The sequence below is a fragment of the Thalia democratica genome, chromosome 6 (genome assembly GCF_965202585.1).
Source record: "Thalia democratica chromosome 6, ktThaDemo2.hap1.1, whole genome shotgun sequence".
Taxonomy (NCBI): domain Eukaryota; kingdom Metazoa; phylum Chordata; class Thaliacea; order Salpida; family Salpidae; genus Thalia; species Thalia democratica.
In genome coordinates this window covers 29,772,260-29,786,634 of record NC_139170.1, presented here as the reverse complement: position 1 = coordinate 29,786,634, position 14,375 = coordinate 29,772,260, and the positions used below count along the sequence as shown (strand labels likewise).

General features: G+C 25.8%; 1 protein-coding gene across 1 annotated transcript; it reads left to right on the top strand.

Moving 5' to 3' along the window:
• The first annotated feature begins 4,974 nt into the window (after positions 1–4,974).
• On the top strand, positions 4,975–5,787 carry LOC145838938 (hippocalcin-like protein 1). The gene has a single exon (XM_082946556.1). The coding sequence runs from the start codon at positions 4,975–4,977 to the stop codon at positions 5,785–5,787; it is 813 nt and encodes a 270-aa protein (XP_082802682.1).
• The last annotated feature ends 8,588 nt before the right edge of the window (positions 5,788–14,375 follow it).

The window sequence follows — 14,375 nt, the reverse complement described above, 5'->3', positions numbered from 1 at the left end:
CCATAAAATTCTTTCATAATCAATTTGATTGTGTTGGTTTCCATATTTTCTTCCTCAAACTCAAAACTAAAATTTGAGTCTTTGGGAAACCCCAGTTGGGTCTAACATCTGCAAGAATATTGCGAATGAATTTTTTTCAGTCATCAAGCAACTTGCTTACTTTCTCTAACCTCTTGTCAGCCTCCTCAATTTCTCTTTCATTCATAGTCTTTCTCGCCTACACCCTTACTGCTTTGGTCGTTTTTATTGCTTACTTCACAACACTCGGTTGTTAAAGTTAAATAGCAAGACGATCTAACATAGCTAACACTGCTAAGTTCTTTTTCATCAACAATGTCTGGCTACTCGATATTGTAATTGCTTGGATTTCTAAGAATTTCGAATTTTGATACTTTTTCATTCTAAAATTGGTAGTCTGGGTCATTTTTTTAGTTGTTTGAATCTTTTCCCGCGCAAAAACATCACGATAAAATATTTTTTGTTGGCTAAGTTCAGAACTATATACTGTTGTAGATGTTGGAACAACAAATATGTTTAGCTTTCTAAAAACAGTCGATGTGTTATAAATAATTGCATGCTTGGCTGACAAAAAGTAAAAACTAATTGATTGAATTACAGTTAACTTACAATACTTTTTAAATTTAAAAAAAAAATTTTTTTTAATGAATTAAAAGTAAATGTCTATTTTTAGTAAACATACTTCTTCAGTAAAGTATAAATATAAATACATACCTTCGTTACGATTATTTCACGCCTTATTGTTTTTGTAAAAATTTTAAGCTTTGTATCTTTTTTAGTCTTGGGTCAATTACCGTCATTTTTGTCAATTAAATTAAAAGCATATACAATACTCAAAATTTTATGTTTCTAAACTTATTTAATTAGAAAAATGACAACCAACCCACTTACTCATCCCAGATATAATCTTTGTTGATTACCTCTTTTTATGACTTCATAATGATTTATAGTTTGTACTCCATAATGTAAGTAAAATATAAGTTAGTGTATTTTTAATTGAAATTGAATATTTACTTTTTGTATTTGCATAAAATAACACAATCTAATTTTATGTGGTTGCAGGGTAAAACTTTATACAATTTCAGACATTTAGAAAAAAGCTTTCCAAAAATTTCATAGTATTTTGGTTTTAAAGAATTTCTAATAAAAGTTCTAAAGTCACAGTGAATATTCAAATTAGAACCTATATCAAACTGTTGTTCTTTATCATAACACATATAACAGTATTGAGAACAGGTCACTTTTGCACGAGGGAACACTTTTGCACGGCGTCACTTTTGCACGAGGAGACACTTTTACACGCAGGGTCATTTTTGCACTTCTAACTTTTGCACGACGTTACATTTGCATGGGGACATTTTTGCAAAGCGTCACTTTAGCACGGCGTTATAATTTCACGAATATACTTATGAACTGTGAAAATTTAAAAAAATCTGTCAATTTTGAACGGAACATAACTTTTGCACGCTTCTAATTTTTATTTTCTCAAATAAAAGTTTAAATAATTTTTTTTTTTGTCAAGTCAAATAATATTCACTTTCAAAAGCAAGTTGTTTTGAATAAATAAAATGTGGTAGTTTTTTCCTGAAATTTTAATGTAAACTTTTTTTGAGTTTATTCTTTCAAGGTTTTATTTTACAAACTAAGTTTCGGTCAAAGACCTCGTCAGTGCTTAAATAAAGTTCTTAAATAAAAGTTTATATTTGAATTTTAACGTAGAACAATATAATAACGTACCACAATTCATTAGTTCATATTTAATATCTTTATTTAAATAAGCTAGATGATTACACATTTTCTAATTTTAAATAAAAACAATTTTGAATATTTTTTAATAAAAATAATCTGAACCTTGTTAATTTTTAAACAGAAAGATAAACTTAATTTATTAAGGCTTTAAAACACGAATGTTGAGAATTATTTTTTACTTTTATTCTCTTGATGTTAAAATTAGCATTTAATAGTTGTTAAACTAATATTTTAAGTTTATTTTGATTTTAAACAAATGTTAAATTAAAAAAAAAAGATTTAGTTAATTTATGAAGTGTAAAGGTATTTCAGATTTTACTTGATGATTTATTACTATAATGCTGCATGATCATGATAAGCCAATGTGAGAGTAACATTTGGAAGTTTGAACTTATGTTCAAAGAAAATATACCATATTAGTCTGCAACCGCTACAATATTTCAATAATGAGGCTTGGCAGAATTCTTTTTTTTATTGGTCAGTTGAAATATGGAGCAAACTTCCAAATGAATTATTTTCTTGCAAAATTTTTAAAGAATTTCGATTAAAGTTAAAAAAGTTTTTTCTTTTTATTTGTGTTATATTTGTGTTAGTAATATTAATAAGTAATTTTTATCAACCGTTGATTTAATTTTAAGATTTAGCTTAGTTAATAGTTTAATTATATTAGCAGCACCTTTACTCTATTAATAATTAGTTATTTTTCAATGTATTCAATGATTATTTATCTTGCCAGTCTATTGTTAATGTCTTTGGAGCGTTAGGTTTTTATTTTTGTAGTAGTCAACGCAATCAAATATTTGATGTTGATTGTTCTACATCAAAGCGTAAATAAGTACAGGTTTGTGGTTAAAATTTTTCTTTTTATAATATCCTATAAATTTTATATCAAATTATGTTTTTATCTTTGTTTTAATAAATAAACTACTTGTGTTAATTTTAGTTTTTCTTCATGTGTCTTTCAGTTTAAGTGGTCTAGATTTTGATGCCTAGGTCCATCATATGGACAGTAAACTTGTAACCGTATAGTAAAATATATAAAAAGGCATAGTTGTTAATTAATATATTCAAGTTCAAAATAAACTAGAACAATTTACTTACACTTAAAGTATTTTTTATCCTAGTTTCTACATAAATTAAATTTTTGTCCCTGTTATGAATCTTTTACAAATAATTTTTTTTTATTTTTTTGTTAGTTTGTTTCTAACATTAACTTTTACTGTTTAAGATTTTAAATATTTCATTTTTTGCCTTTAATATAAGTATTTTATAAGATTTAAGTTTTCAGTTTTTTTTTATGTTACAGATTTGGTACTATCTAAAAACTTTTTACCAAAATGCAAAATTGATGTTCTGTGCGAAAAAGTCATCGTGCCAAAATGTCGCTGTGCAAAAATTTCATCGTAAAAATGTGATGTTGTGCAAAAGTGTCTCCTCGTGCAAAAATGACGCCGTGCATAAATGACCCTGCGTGCAAAAGTGACGCCGTGCAAAAATGTCTCCTCGTGCTAAAGTGACGCTCGTGCAAAAGAGTCGCCGTGCAGAATTGACACCAACACAACAGTATTACTCTTGAGTACGAATTTTTTAGCGAATTTTGTTTACGATATTTGTAAATCTAAACATGCTTAAAGTCAAAAATGTGATAAACTCATCTAAAATCTCCTAGTTTTATTGAAATATTACAAAAGCATTATTTTTATTTTAAAAATTAAAATAATTTTTATTATTTTAGTGTTTAAATATTATTTACTTTTGTATAATATTTTTCATTTCCTAAATTTAAATTTTTTAAATTCATTTTCAAGTAATTAATTTAGAAATTTATCAATATTATCATTAATTATAAACAGTAGAGTTTAGTTTCTTCAGAACAAGAAAAATAAAGTAAAATTTTGAGACTAAATTATTAGAGAATTTTTTTTATTAAAAGTGTATACAAGGTAAATTTTTTAATGGTTACCTTTAAAAAAAGAAATCAATATAAGTTTCTTAAATGTAAACTGGACTAGAAATTATTAATTTTTACTTTGTAATGAATCTATAATAAGTTTTAAGAAAGTTTTATTTTTATTATTGTTAAATATTGTATGATTTTAGAAAATTTAAAGAAAAAGTTGTTTGCTAATTTCTGTATATTACTAAAATTCTTAAAAAAAAAAAGAATATTAAATACATACAATAATCTAAACACAACGTTTTTAAATAAAAAGTGCGTAGTCAAAGTGAAGAGCACTTAAAAGGTTATATACAATTTTTGTATAAAAACTACATAATTTAATTTATTAACGTATGCTGATCAATGTTTGCTAATAGTTTACCAATACTTCGTATGGTAACTGGTATTTTTTGTTTGAAAAAATACGTGTTTAAGATTTTATAGAATGAATTTGTCAAAAAGCTTAAAATAGCTATAGCGTTATAAAAGTTTTTAATAGTAACTATGTTTGTAAGTTATTAAAAGAAAGCAAACTTTACATTGTAATACAATAATTATAATTAAACTAAGAAATTTCATTTTTCAATGAAAAAACTTCCATAGAACTGTATATAATATAGCTTGTCTTTTTTAAAATAAACAAACAAAAAAAAATTACACATTGAACGTAATCTTACTAACTGATGAGTATTGATGACTAATAAAAAAACTTATTCGCTGTACTACTTGTTTTTATTGTTAAGCAGACTGTTTACACTATCACACAAGTAGCTTGCATTGCCTGTTAACAGTTTATTTTTGTTTAAAATGCAAGCTTTTTGTGTATTATATATTTCTTATATATTTATTAGTTTTCCACCTTGTTTTTTTAAACTACTTTATTTAACGTAGAGAGTAGTTGTTATGTATCTATTAGAATTAAAATTGAAAACTATAAAACTTTTTTTTTTGTTTAAACTTATACAAGAGTAGTTCTTAAAATACTTTATGCTAATTTTTTACATGGCTAAATTTAAAATTATCTTATTAAACTTTAAAGCCAAATACTTTATGCTAAACTCGTATAGTAGTTTTAGTTTTTTAAAAGAAATATTTCTGTGTTTCGTAAACATTAAAAAAAGAGTTTTAAAATAAATAAATAAAAAACTAACAAGTTTTTAATTGAAAGTTAACTTAATCAAAACTACTAAAAACTTTTATTTGTTTTCATCAATAAAATTAACCAACACAAACAAACAGTTACTATAAGTCAACAGCCAAAATAAAAAATGGAACAGAATACGCAGGAAAAACAGAAACCAAACCAAATGGAACAGAACAAGCAGGAAGAGCAGAAATCAAACCAAATGGAGCAGAATACACAGGAAAAACAGAAACCAAACCAAATGGAACAGAATATGCAGGAAGAGCAGAAATCAAACCAAATGGAGCAGAATAAGCAGGAAGAGCAGAAATCAAACCAAATGGAACAGAATACACAGGAAAAACAGAAACCAAACCAAATGGAGCAGGAAACGCAGGAAAATGAGCAGAAGCCAAACTCAACCTCTGAAGACCTGCAGAAACTTAAGGAGCAGACCAAGTTCACCGACGAGCAGTTCCAGCATTACCACGACATGTTCGCCCAAATGACATGCTGCTCCCCCGACCAACAAGGCGCCACCGTGGCCAACTTCGTCGAGCAGTTCACCGCGCTCAGCAGTGAGGCCTCGCCGTTCGCCGTCCAGACGTTCCAGATGTGCGACAAGGACGGAGATAAAACCGTGGACTTCAAGGAGTTCATCCTGGCCATGGACGTGGAGGTGAACGGGACGGCTGATGAGAAGGTCGAGTGGGCGTTCGGGCTGTACGATGCCGACGAGACCGGCGCCATTTCTAAAGAAGACATGAGGGAGATAATAAGGGCGATGAGCTTCGCGTGCCCTAGCAAGAAAGGTAAATTGGACAAATGGACAGAAGTTTTTTTCAAATACGTGGACTACAACTCGGATGGGCAGATAACTCTCGAGGAGTTCAAAAAGATTCTTGGAAAGTATCCCAGGCTCATGGAAGCTCTGATGAACCCAGATAAGCTGATTTAGGTTTCTGTAAAACAATGAACATTTGTGCAACGAACTTTTTAAAGTATTTTTACAAAAATACGCAAATAATTTACCATACCGATTAAAGTTCAATTAGAAATATTTTTTGTAGAAATAAAACAAGTCATGAGTTTTTAGTTAAATAAAATAAAAACTTACAGAAGCCCAGCAAATTTATAACAACGTTAAATTTTGCTCTACTTTTTGTTGAAAAACTCTCAAGCTGGCATCAAAATATTAGCTTTAATATTAACTCCTAATAAGAAAATTTTGCATAAACTAATATACTTTTTAACTGTCAAATGGGTAAAGTGTTAACTAGGACTAAATCTACTAATTTAGTTTCATCCAGTATTACAAATATATTGTAGAGAAAGTTGTTTTAAATAATGATTATAAAAGTAGAAAATTTAGTTACAACTTAACAAAACTAGCAAAAATTATATTCCTATAAAAAAACTGTTTTTGTTACATTTGGCTAAATTCATATGAGTTTTCCTTAAAAACTATAATTTTTTATAAAAACGTTTAGTAATACTTTATAGGAAATTGTCATACCATACATTTATAAAGTATTTGTAAAATATTTGTTAGTAAGTATCAGTAAATTAATATATGCTATATTTTTATAAAAAAAACTTAACAAACTTTTTTAATAATCAAGTATTTGTATAATAAACACAAATATAATTACATTTAAATATAATCTTACAAAAAGTTCTAAAAATTTTTAAAACGGCAATTAGATGCAAAATACTAAGAAAACTATTACTTAACAAGCTCTGCTGCTTACTTAACACCACATTAATATTTTTTTTCATCAAATCTAGGTTACAGTTAATATTCAAAAGTTGTTTTAAAGCTAAAATGTACATCAGTGACTGTAGCTTGCTGGCCACTGCTCTAAAACAAAGAAATTTACATTATCAAACTTTTGCTGCTAATTTCTGCTCAAAAATTATTTCTAATATATTTTTAACAAACTTACAAAAGGAAGAATATTAAATACATTATTAAAGCAAAAAATTAGCTTTAATCCTAAAATTCAAAAAGTTTTATTTGAAATACATCATTTTAATGTTGCCTATAAAAATTGCAAGCTTTTAATCGCTTTCATCTAAACCTCAAGTAAAAGTGCCGTCTTAAAATAATGTACAAATACTATTGTCGTTAAAACAAACAGAATAACTATTTTTCAAACAATAATTGTAAAATTTTTGTCACTGTAAATTTTAAAACTACAACTACTGAAAAGTATTACTCAATGTACTATGAGCCTAAAAGGTCGTTATTTTGCGTAACAACGAGTAGTTGCTTCAACTATTTAATCTTTTTATTAGGTATTATTTTTTGTTTTTTTATTATGTTTATTTTAACTGTACTCAAAATACTGAAATGCTATTTTTAAGTTCTTACTAGATAATCTTGCGATGTTTTTTTAGTTTTATCATTTTCTAAACAATACTCTTAAAAACTGCATGTTCAAGAATTGGGTCTTAAATGGTGCAGTATTTCCAAAAATACGCACCTGTGCAAAGTATTCCACATAGAAACTGTTTTACTGCGTAAATGTTAATTATCGCAAACACATTCTTATAAACGTTAAGCAGTAAAACTTCTATTTAGTAAAAATCAACAGAGTCAACCTTAAAATATCTTTGTTGATCTGTCTAGAGCAGTCCTTTTCATTTTGAGGTCAATGATAACATTGAACCTTAACATCTGATTTTTTTAATAAAGAATTATAAAGACATATGTAAACTGTTATTTGTATAACATCTAAATCCTTTAATCTGTTTATTTTGAGTTTTTTGATGTAAACGAAAGTTTCATCAAAAATAAATTACGTTTATTAACAAATTAATATCAGCTTACCTTTATTAACATTTACTTTAAATTCAATAAAAATAGTACTTTTAAAAACATTTAAAAGTTTCTATGAGTTGATTGTTATTAAATCTAATAGTTTTTTTTCCAGCCAACCATACAACTATTTTCAACACATCAAAGTTTTTTTTTTTTTTCGATGATAACGAAGTTTCTAGGATTTTTAAAGCTTAAAAACTTTAAACTGCGAAAACAAAAGTAATTGTATTATAAATTTTCGCTTATAATAAAAAACTATCATAATTTTAGCTTATTTAAAATATGCATTTTTTATATCAATAGTAAGGTAGTAAATAAAAAAAAATTTAGTATTTAACTTTTTAGTACTACATATATTGTACAGAAATCTAAGACAATATTCATTCAAAAACATCTTTATTAAAGCAAACAACAAATAAAATCGATTTCGGCTAACGATTTTCAACTACTTTTGTTAGCAACTAATTTTAAGATTAAATTTTGAGTAAATAAATAGTTAGAGGTTACATCAGAAAAAATTAATTAACACTAATTAGCATAATTGAGCAAAAATTAATAAATTAGACATTCACAATTCATAAATACATATATAAAACAGTTGATCAGTAATTTAACTAAGATAAGCAACAATAAAAAAAAATAATAAGCGACAAAATTCAAATAAAATTAAACAACAAAAAAAAAATAATTTACTTTAATTTTTTAATTTTTCTTTTAATTTAATCTATAACAATTTATAAAGATTAGATTTATAAACGCATAGTTGCTTACACAAATTAGGTTTGCATGTTTTTGTAAATAAAGATTCTAAAACACTTAGGTGATAATTGTTACGAGCTTTACTTATAATTGAAAAGTTACTATCACTATAGTTCTTTGCACTATCTGAATTGTTTAATAAGTGTTCGGCAATCGCTGATGATCTATTAGATGGTTTTTTTAAACCAGTGTCCATCCATCTTCTGAGGGAGTTAAAAACGTGTTGGTCCCTTTCTCTGTAACGTTCGGCCAATGTACACACTGTCACAATGACATTTGTACATTTAAACTATTTTGCTTTTTTCATGATCGGCAGTACGGTTTTACTTATAAATATTTATATGTACAAATGCCACTGTGACAGTGTGAACCCTGGCAGAACGTCACAGAGAAAGGGACCAACACGTTTTTAACTCCCTCGGAAGATGGATGGACACTGGTTTAAAAAAACCATCTAATAGATCATCAGCGATTGCCGAACACTTATTAAACAATTCAGATAGTGCAAAGAACTATAGTGATAATAACTTTTCAATTATAAGTAAAGCTCGTAACAATTATCACCTAAGTGTTTTAGAATTTTTATCTATAAAAACATGCAAACCTAATTTGTGTAAGCAACTATACGTTTATAAATCTAATCTTCATAAATTGTTATAGATTAAATTAAAAGAAAAAATAAAAAGTTAAAGTAAATTATTTTTTTTCGTTGTTTAATTTTATTTGAATTTTGTCGCTTATCATTTTTTTTTATTGTTGCTTATCTTAGTTAAATTACTGATCAACTGTTTTATATATGTATTTATGAATTGTGAATGTCTAATTTATTAATTTTTGCTCAATTATGCTAATTAGTGTTAATTAATTTTTTCTGATGTAACCTCTAACTATTTATTTACTCAAAATTTAAATCTTAAAATTAGTTGCTAACAAAAGTAGTTGAAAAGCGTTAGCCGAAATCAATTTTATTTGTTGTTTGCTTTAATAAAGATGTTTTTGAATGAATATTGTTTTAGATTTCTGTAAAACAAAAAATAATTAAAATTGTTTACTAATAATGTATTTTGTACAGAATGTTTCAATCAGTGATACGCCATATTTTTTTTAATAGAAAATATGAATTTAACTCAATGATTTTAGTATAAAATCTAACTGGCTTCATATTGCTGTTAGTCAAAATTACATAGTAGCTTTAAATAGTGAGTAATTACACGAACAAAATGTTTAATGTATTTTAAAGCTTAAAATCGATAGTAAAAAGTTAAGTCCATATTACTACTCATTTAAGTATTACAATTCTAGCTTTAAACCAAACAAGCTAGTTATACTATTCTATCTATTTCGACTTGTACTTCTGGTTATAAAACATACAAAATACGTTTGAAACAATTTCATTAAAAAAACGTAATTCGCTCATATATAAGTGACAGTACAATTTACTTATATGTTTTAAAGCAATAATAATTTTGAAACACTTAATGAATAAGTTGCAGAAAAGTTTAAAAAGTATCTTAAATAGTGTTCAAAAAATTATTTTTATTGCATATTCTATAGTCCTATAAAAACTTAGTTTTGTTTGTGTGCTACAGTATATAGATATTGAAGTATGTAAATCTACATATTTTATATAACCTGCCAAGTGATAATTCAGTAAGTTTGGTTGTAAAGCCTTGACATATGGATAAAATTTTTTAAAATTAGTTGCTATACTTTTAAAGACAATGAGATTATAAACTTTTTAAAACACTAATTTAACTAAACAAAAGTTGCATTTACTCGATCTCATTGAGTAGGAGAGATTAAAAAAAAAAAAGTCATAAATAAGACATAAATCACCTATCTAAATAATCCTTACTTACCAAGTTTGGATAAAACAAATATGTATCTCTTTTAGTGATACTTGCATTATTTAGATTTTTATCTAAACTTACAAATAAACCATAGCCGTATCAAATGTTTTTTTGAAAGTTAGAAAATCTTCAATGTAAGTTTAAAATTAGATAAAGCAAAATTTAAAATAATCAAATCTAAAGAAGTAGTTTTTTAAGAAGAAGTGCTAAAACGTTTGGATATATTTCTATATTTAGTTTTGAAAAAATAAGTTTAAGTAAATTTTTATAAGACTTTTAATTCTCTGAAAACTAATTGTTAACTTTAATAAGCTTTTACAAATTGTTTGTATTGGTTGTAATAGTATGCTTGATTAAAGTTAGTTGATTAATTTTGATTTTTTATTGTTTATTGAACGATAAAAAAAAGCGCTCAAAAAGTTTGGTCTAAGGACTTGGTGTACAAAGGAAACCTTTCGGCTATTGAGTCGTACACCACATGCTTTTACAGTTTCTTACGAGCTATCATATATAATTATTTTGTCATATAACTATTTAAATTTTTAATAATAAAACAATTAATTAAAATAAATGAAAACTAAACGAAAATTCACTGAATTTTGTGTTTAAAAATGTACTTAAAAACTTGTTTAATAACATATTACTAAAAGAAATATTTATAACTTTAAATTAAGTTTTTTTATTGATTTCCTTAGAAAAAGAGATTTTGTAACATAAGTTTGCTCGAAACAGTTATCTTAGCTTACTATTTTACTTGATTTTCTATTAAAGAGTACATATCTATTACTAACTTTTTACATTGACATGCTAAAAAAAAATGAAAAAGTTTGTAATTACTCTGAACTTAATTCAAAACAGTAATCTTAAAAAATAACCTAAATAAAAACCAGTTAGAAAATTCTGCAATCTAGACTAAACCAATGTTATTGTAACCAAGCAAATCAAATTTTGAACAAAAAAAAAAGCTTTTGGGAATTAAATGACAAATACTATGAACTCCTTGCACAAAAGTAAATAGACGAGTAGCAATGATAACTAATGACCTTGATAATCACTATTTAAAAGATAACTTTTAAGTTCATCCTGGAACTTTCCAGAATGACTAATATTTTTTAAACATAACGGTAGCTTAGTCCATAACTTACTTCTTTGGTAGGATAGCAACTTATGATCTGTTTTGCTGTTGAATCTAGGTGGGAAAAAAATTGTTTCTGAAGACCTCATATGATAATTGTAGACGTTTTTTTACACTTCTATAGTAATTATTAAAATTAGCTGGTAACAAATTATTGTTAAACTCAAACACAAACAGACCTAATTCATTTAGATACAGACTTTCAAAATAAAACACTTTTATTGAGTTTTTAATTCTATTACACTATCATTTTATTTCTTATAATGTATGCCTCTAAGTGCTCTGTTTATGAGAATATTGATATCATTTATATACTTTTAATTTGCTCTTCCCCAGCACAACAAGCCATATCTAATACTACTCATAAGCAAAGAATTAAATATCATATATTATGAATTTTCGTTTAAGAAGTGTCTCGTTTTATATAATACACCCAACACTTTTTTTAATTTTGTTTTTATAGTTTCTATGTGTTCTGACCATTTTAAATTTCTGTATATAACTATTCTCAAATGTTTATATCTATTTGTCTTTGTAATAACTAATTTACCTATTTTTACACTAAGATCTGTTTTTTTCCAAAAACTATTTTTTGATTGATGTAGAATCATGCTTCTGGTTTTATTAAGGTTTAGTTTCTTTACAAAAAGCCAATCTGATACCTTTTTAGTTCTGTATTTAAACTTTTACTATCATTTAAGTATGCTTTTTTGTGATTGTTTTGTATAGCATTGTATCATCTGCAAAATGTTATTCTGTAAATCAATTATGTGTATTAGGAATAATAACGGCCCTAACACTGAGTCCTGTGGTACCCTAACTTAGTTGTAAGATACTTTTATCTACACTATAAAATGCTTTACTCAAGTCCAAAATTCTTGCCGAAAAACTGCCTTTCTTTTATTAAAGTTGGACAGAACCCTTCAACAAATTCTGACAAAGCTAGTATGGTGAAATAGCCCTCTCTAAAACTAAACTGAGAATTATTTAAAACTTTATTTTTTATTTGTGAAAAAAAAACTATTATTTAATATTAGTTTTGTCTACAAAGTAAAAAAACATTTATTTTCAAACTGAATCTATGATCTAAATCAGATATATATATACATAAAAGACATTAAATAAAATAAACTTAAAATACCTACTAATATACAGGTTAAGTTAAACATATGTATTTTAAGTTTATTTTATAGAAAAATAAATTTTATTAGTTTTAGGTTGGTATATTTAATTATTTTTATAATAGCTTGTTTGTTTTGTTAAAAAATGTTTTATTAAACATCATTTAAAAAAGATTTATAGTTTCGTTAGAAAATTATATCAAAAATTCAAATACATCCCTAAGTTAAAGTTTGATTGCCTAAAACTTTTAACTTTAGCAAATAATTAGCACCAAGGTAGTAAATAGAAAGTTCTTACACATTTTGTTAAAAACTATTAATGTACTAGTATAACTAGATATCGTGATTTCTGAAATAGTAGTAAAGTTGTTAACTAAGTTAAAGTTTTAAATGCTATAAACAGATATTCAAAATGTCTTCAGCAGATTTATTTAAAGTAAATGTAATTAGTTTACCACTGAAACAGCGCGCTTTACGAAGTTCACGAAACTTATGTAGGGTTGTACGAAATTCACTTTGAAGCTTACATTAAATAGACATTCTGCAGTTTAAAACGAAGAGCAAAATGAAAAAAAAGTCCTTTAACATATTGACAGAATGTTTAAGAAATTCACTAAATAATTTGAAATTAAAAAAAAAACTTGTACTAGATATTCCGGAGTTTGTGATGCAGAGCAAAAAAAGTTCTTTGTTATATTTTTGGGGAGTTTAGGGCTTGAGGTGCACAGTTTTTTTTTTACCATTCCAGTGTTCACATATATCATTTACCGTGAATCACTGATTTAAATAAATTAAAGTTTAGTGATTTTGATTAAATTAATTTGTTAGTTTAAACAGTTGTTATATGCTTTAGTCCTGGTTAAATTCAATCAAGTCGTTTTTTAAGTAGCTTTGCTGTTTTAATTTTCATTTTTTATTAAGATTATATTTTTCGGTAAAACATCATTGCTACAATCTATAACAGAAAAACTCTTCAAATTGTACAACATTAAAATTAGTTTCTTAAAAGTAAATTTGGTTAAGTAAAATTTTTATCTTTTTAGCCTATAAGGTGGGCGATTTAGTCCTGGACAATGACGTTAAACTGTATCCAAAAGATGTGCGACTAGATAATTGAAAGGTTTCTTCGTACACCAGGTCTTTGGACCTAATGTTTTGAGCGCTTTTTTCGTCGTTCAATGAGCAATTTAGACGCTAAATTCTTAAAATTTTATGTAAATAATATTTTTTTCTTTATTAGAACTGACGTGAGAAAATTTGTAACTGTTTAAAGGGTTTTTACAAAATACATATCAGATAATTTGAAAAAGATGTAAACTAATATGTTCTATTTAACTTTAACTAATACAGAACTTATCATATTTTTGCTCATCTAAGCGTAGATTTTTCATTTTTAGAAAACTTTTACTATTCTGGTATTTGAAAAAAAATTAAAGTGAATAAACAATTTTGGAAATGCTTTATTATCAGTTTTTTAATTCTAATCTATAATTAATATCACAACTGATTTATTCATATCGTAGCTTTATAATTTACATAGCTAGTTAATGTTTATGGAAAAAATTAACATATTTTTTTAACCTGCAAAAAATATTTAAATTTTATTTGTTTACGGGTCTTTCAGTTTAGTACTTAAATGGTCTTATAAAATACAACTAAGTTTTAGTTAAATTATTGTTGAAGTTTAAATCACTTTGTTTTTTATGACGGAAAATTAAAAAAATATCTTTTTAGCTTAATCTAATATAAAGATATAAAAGAGCATTTAGTAAAGCAGAACATTTATTTTCATAAAATTAGCAACTATTATACAAGGAAGAATAAAAAAGGAACTTAGTAGGTAGTCCTAATACTTTA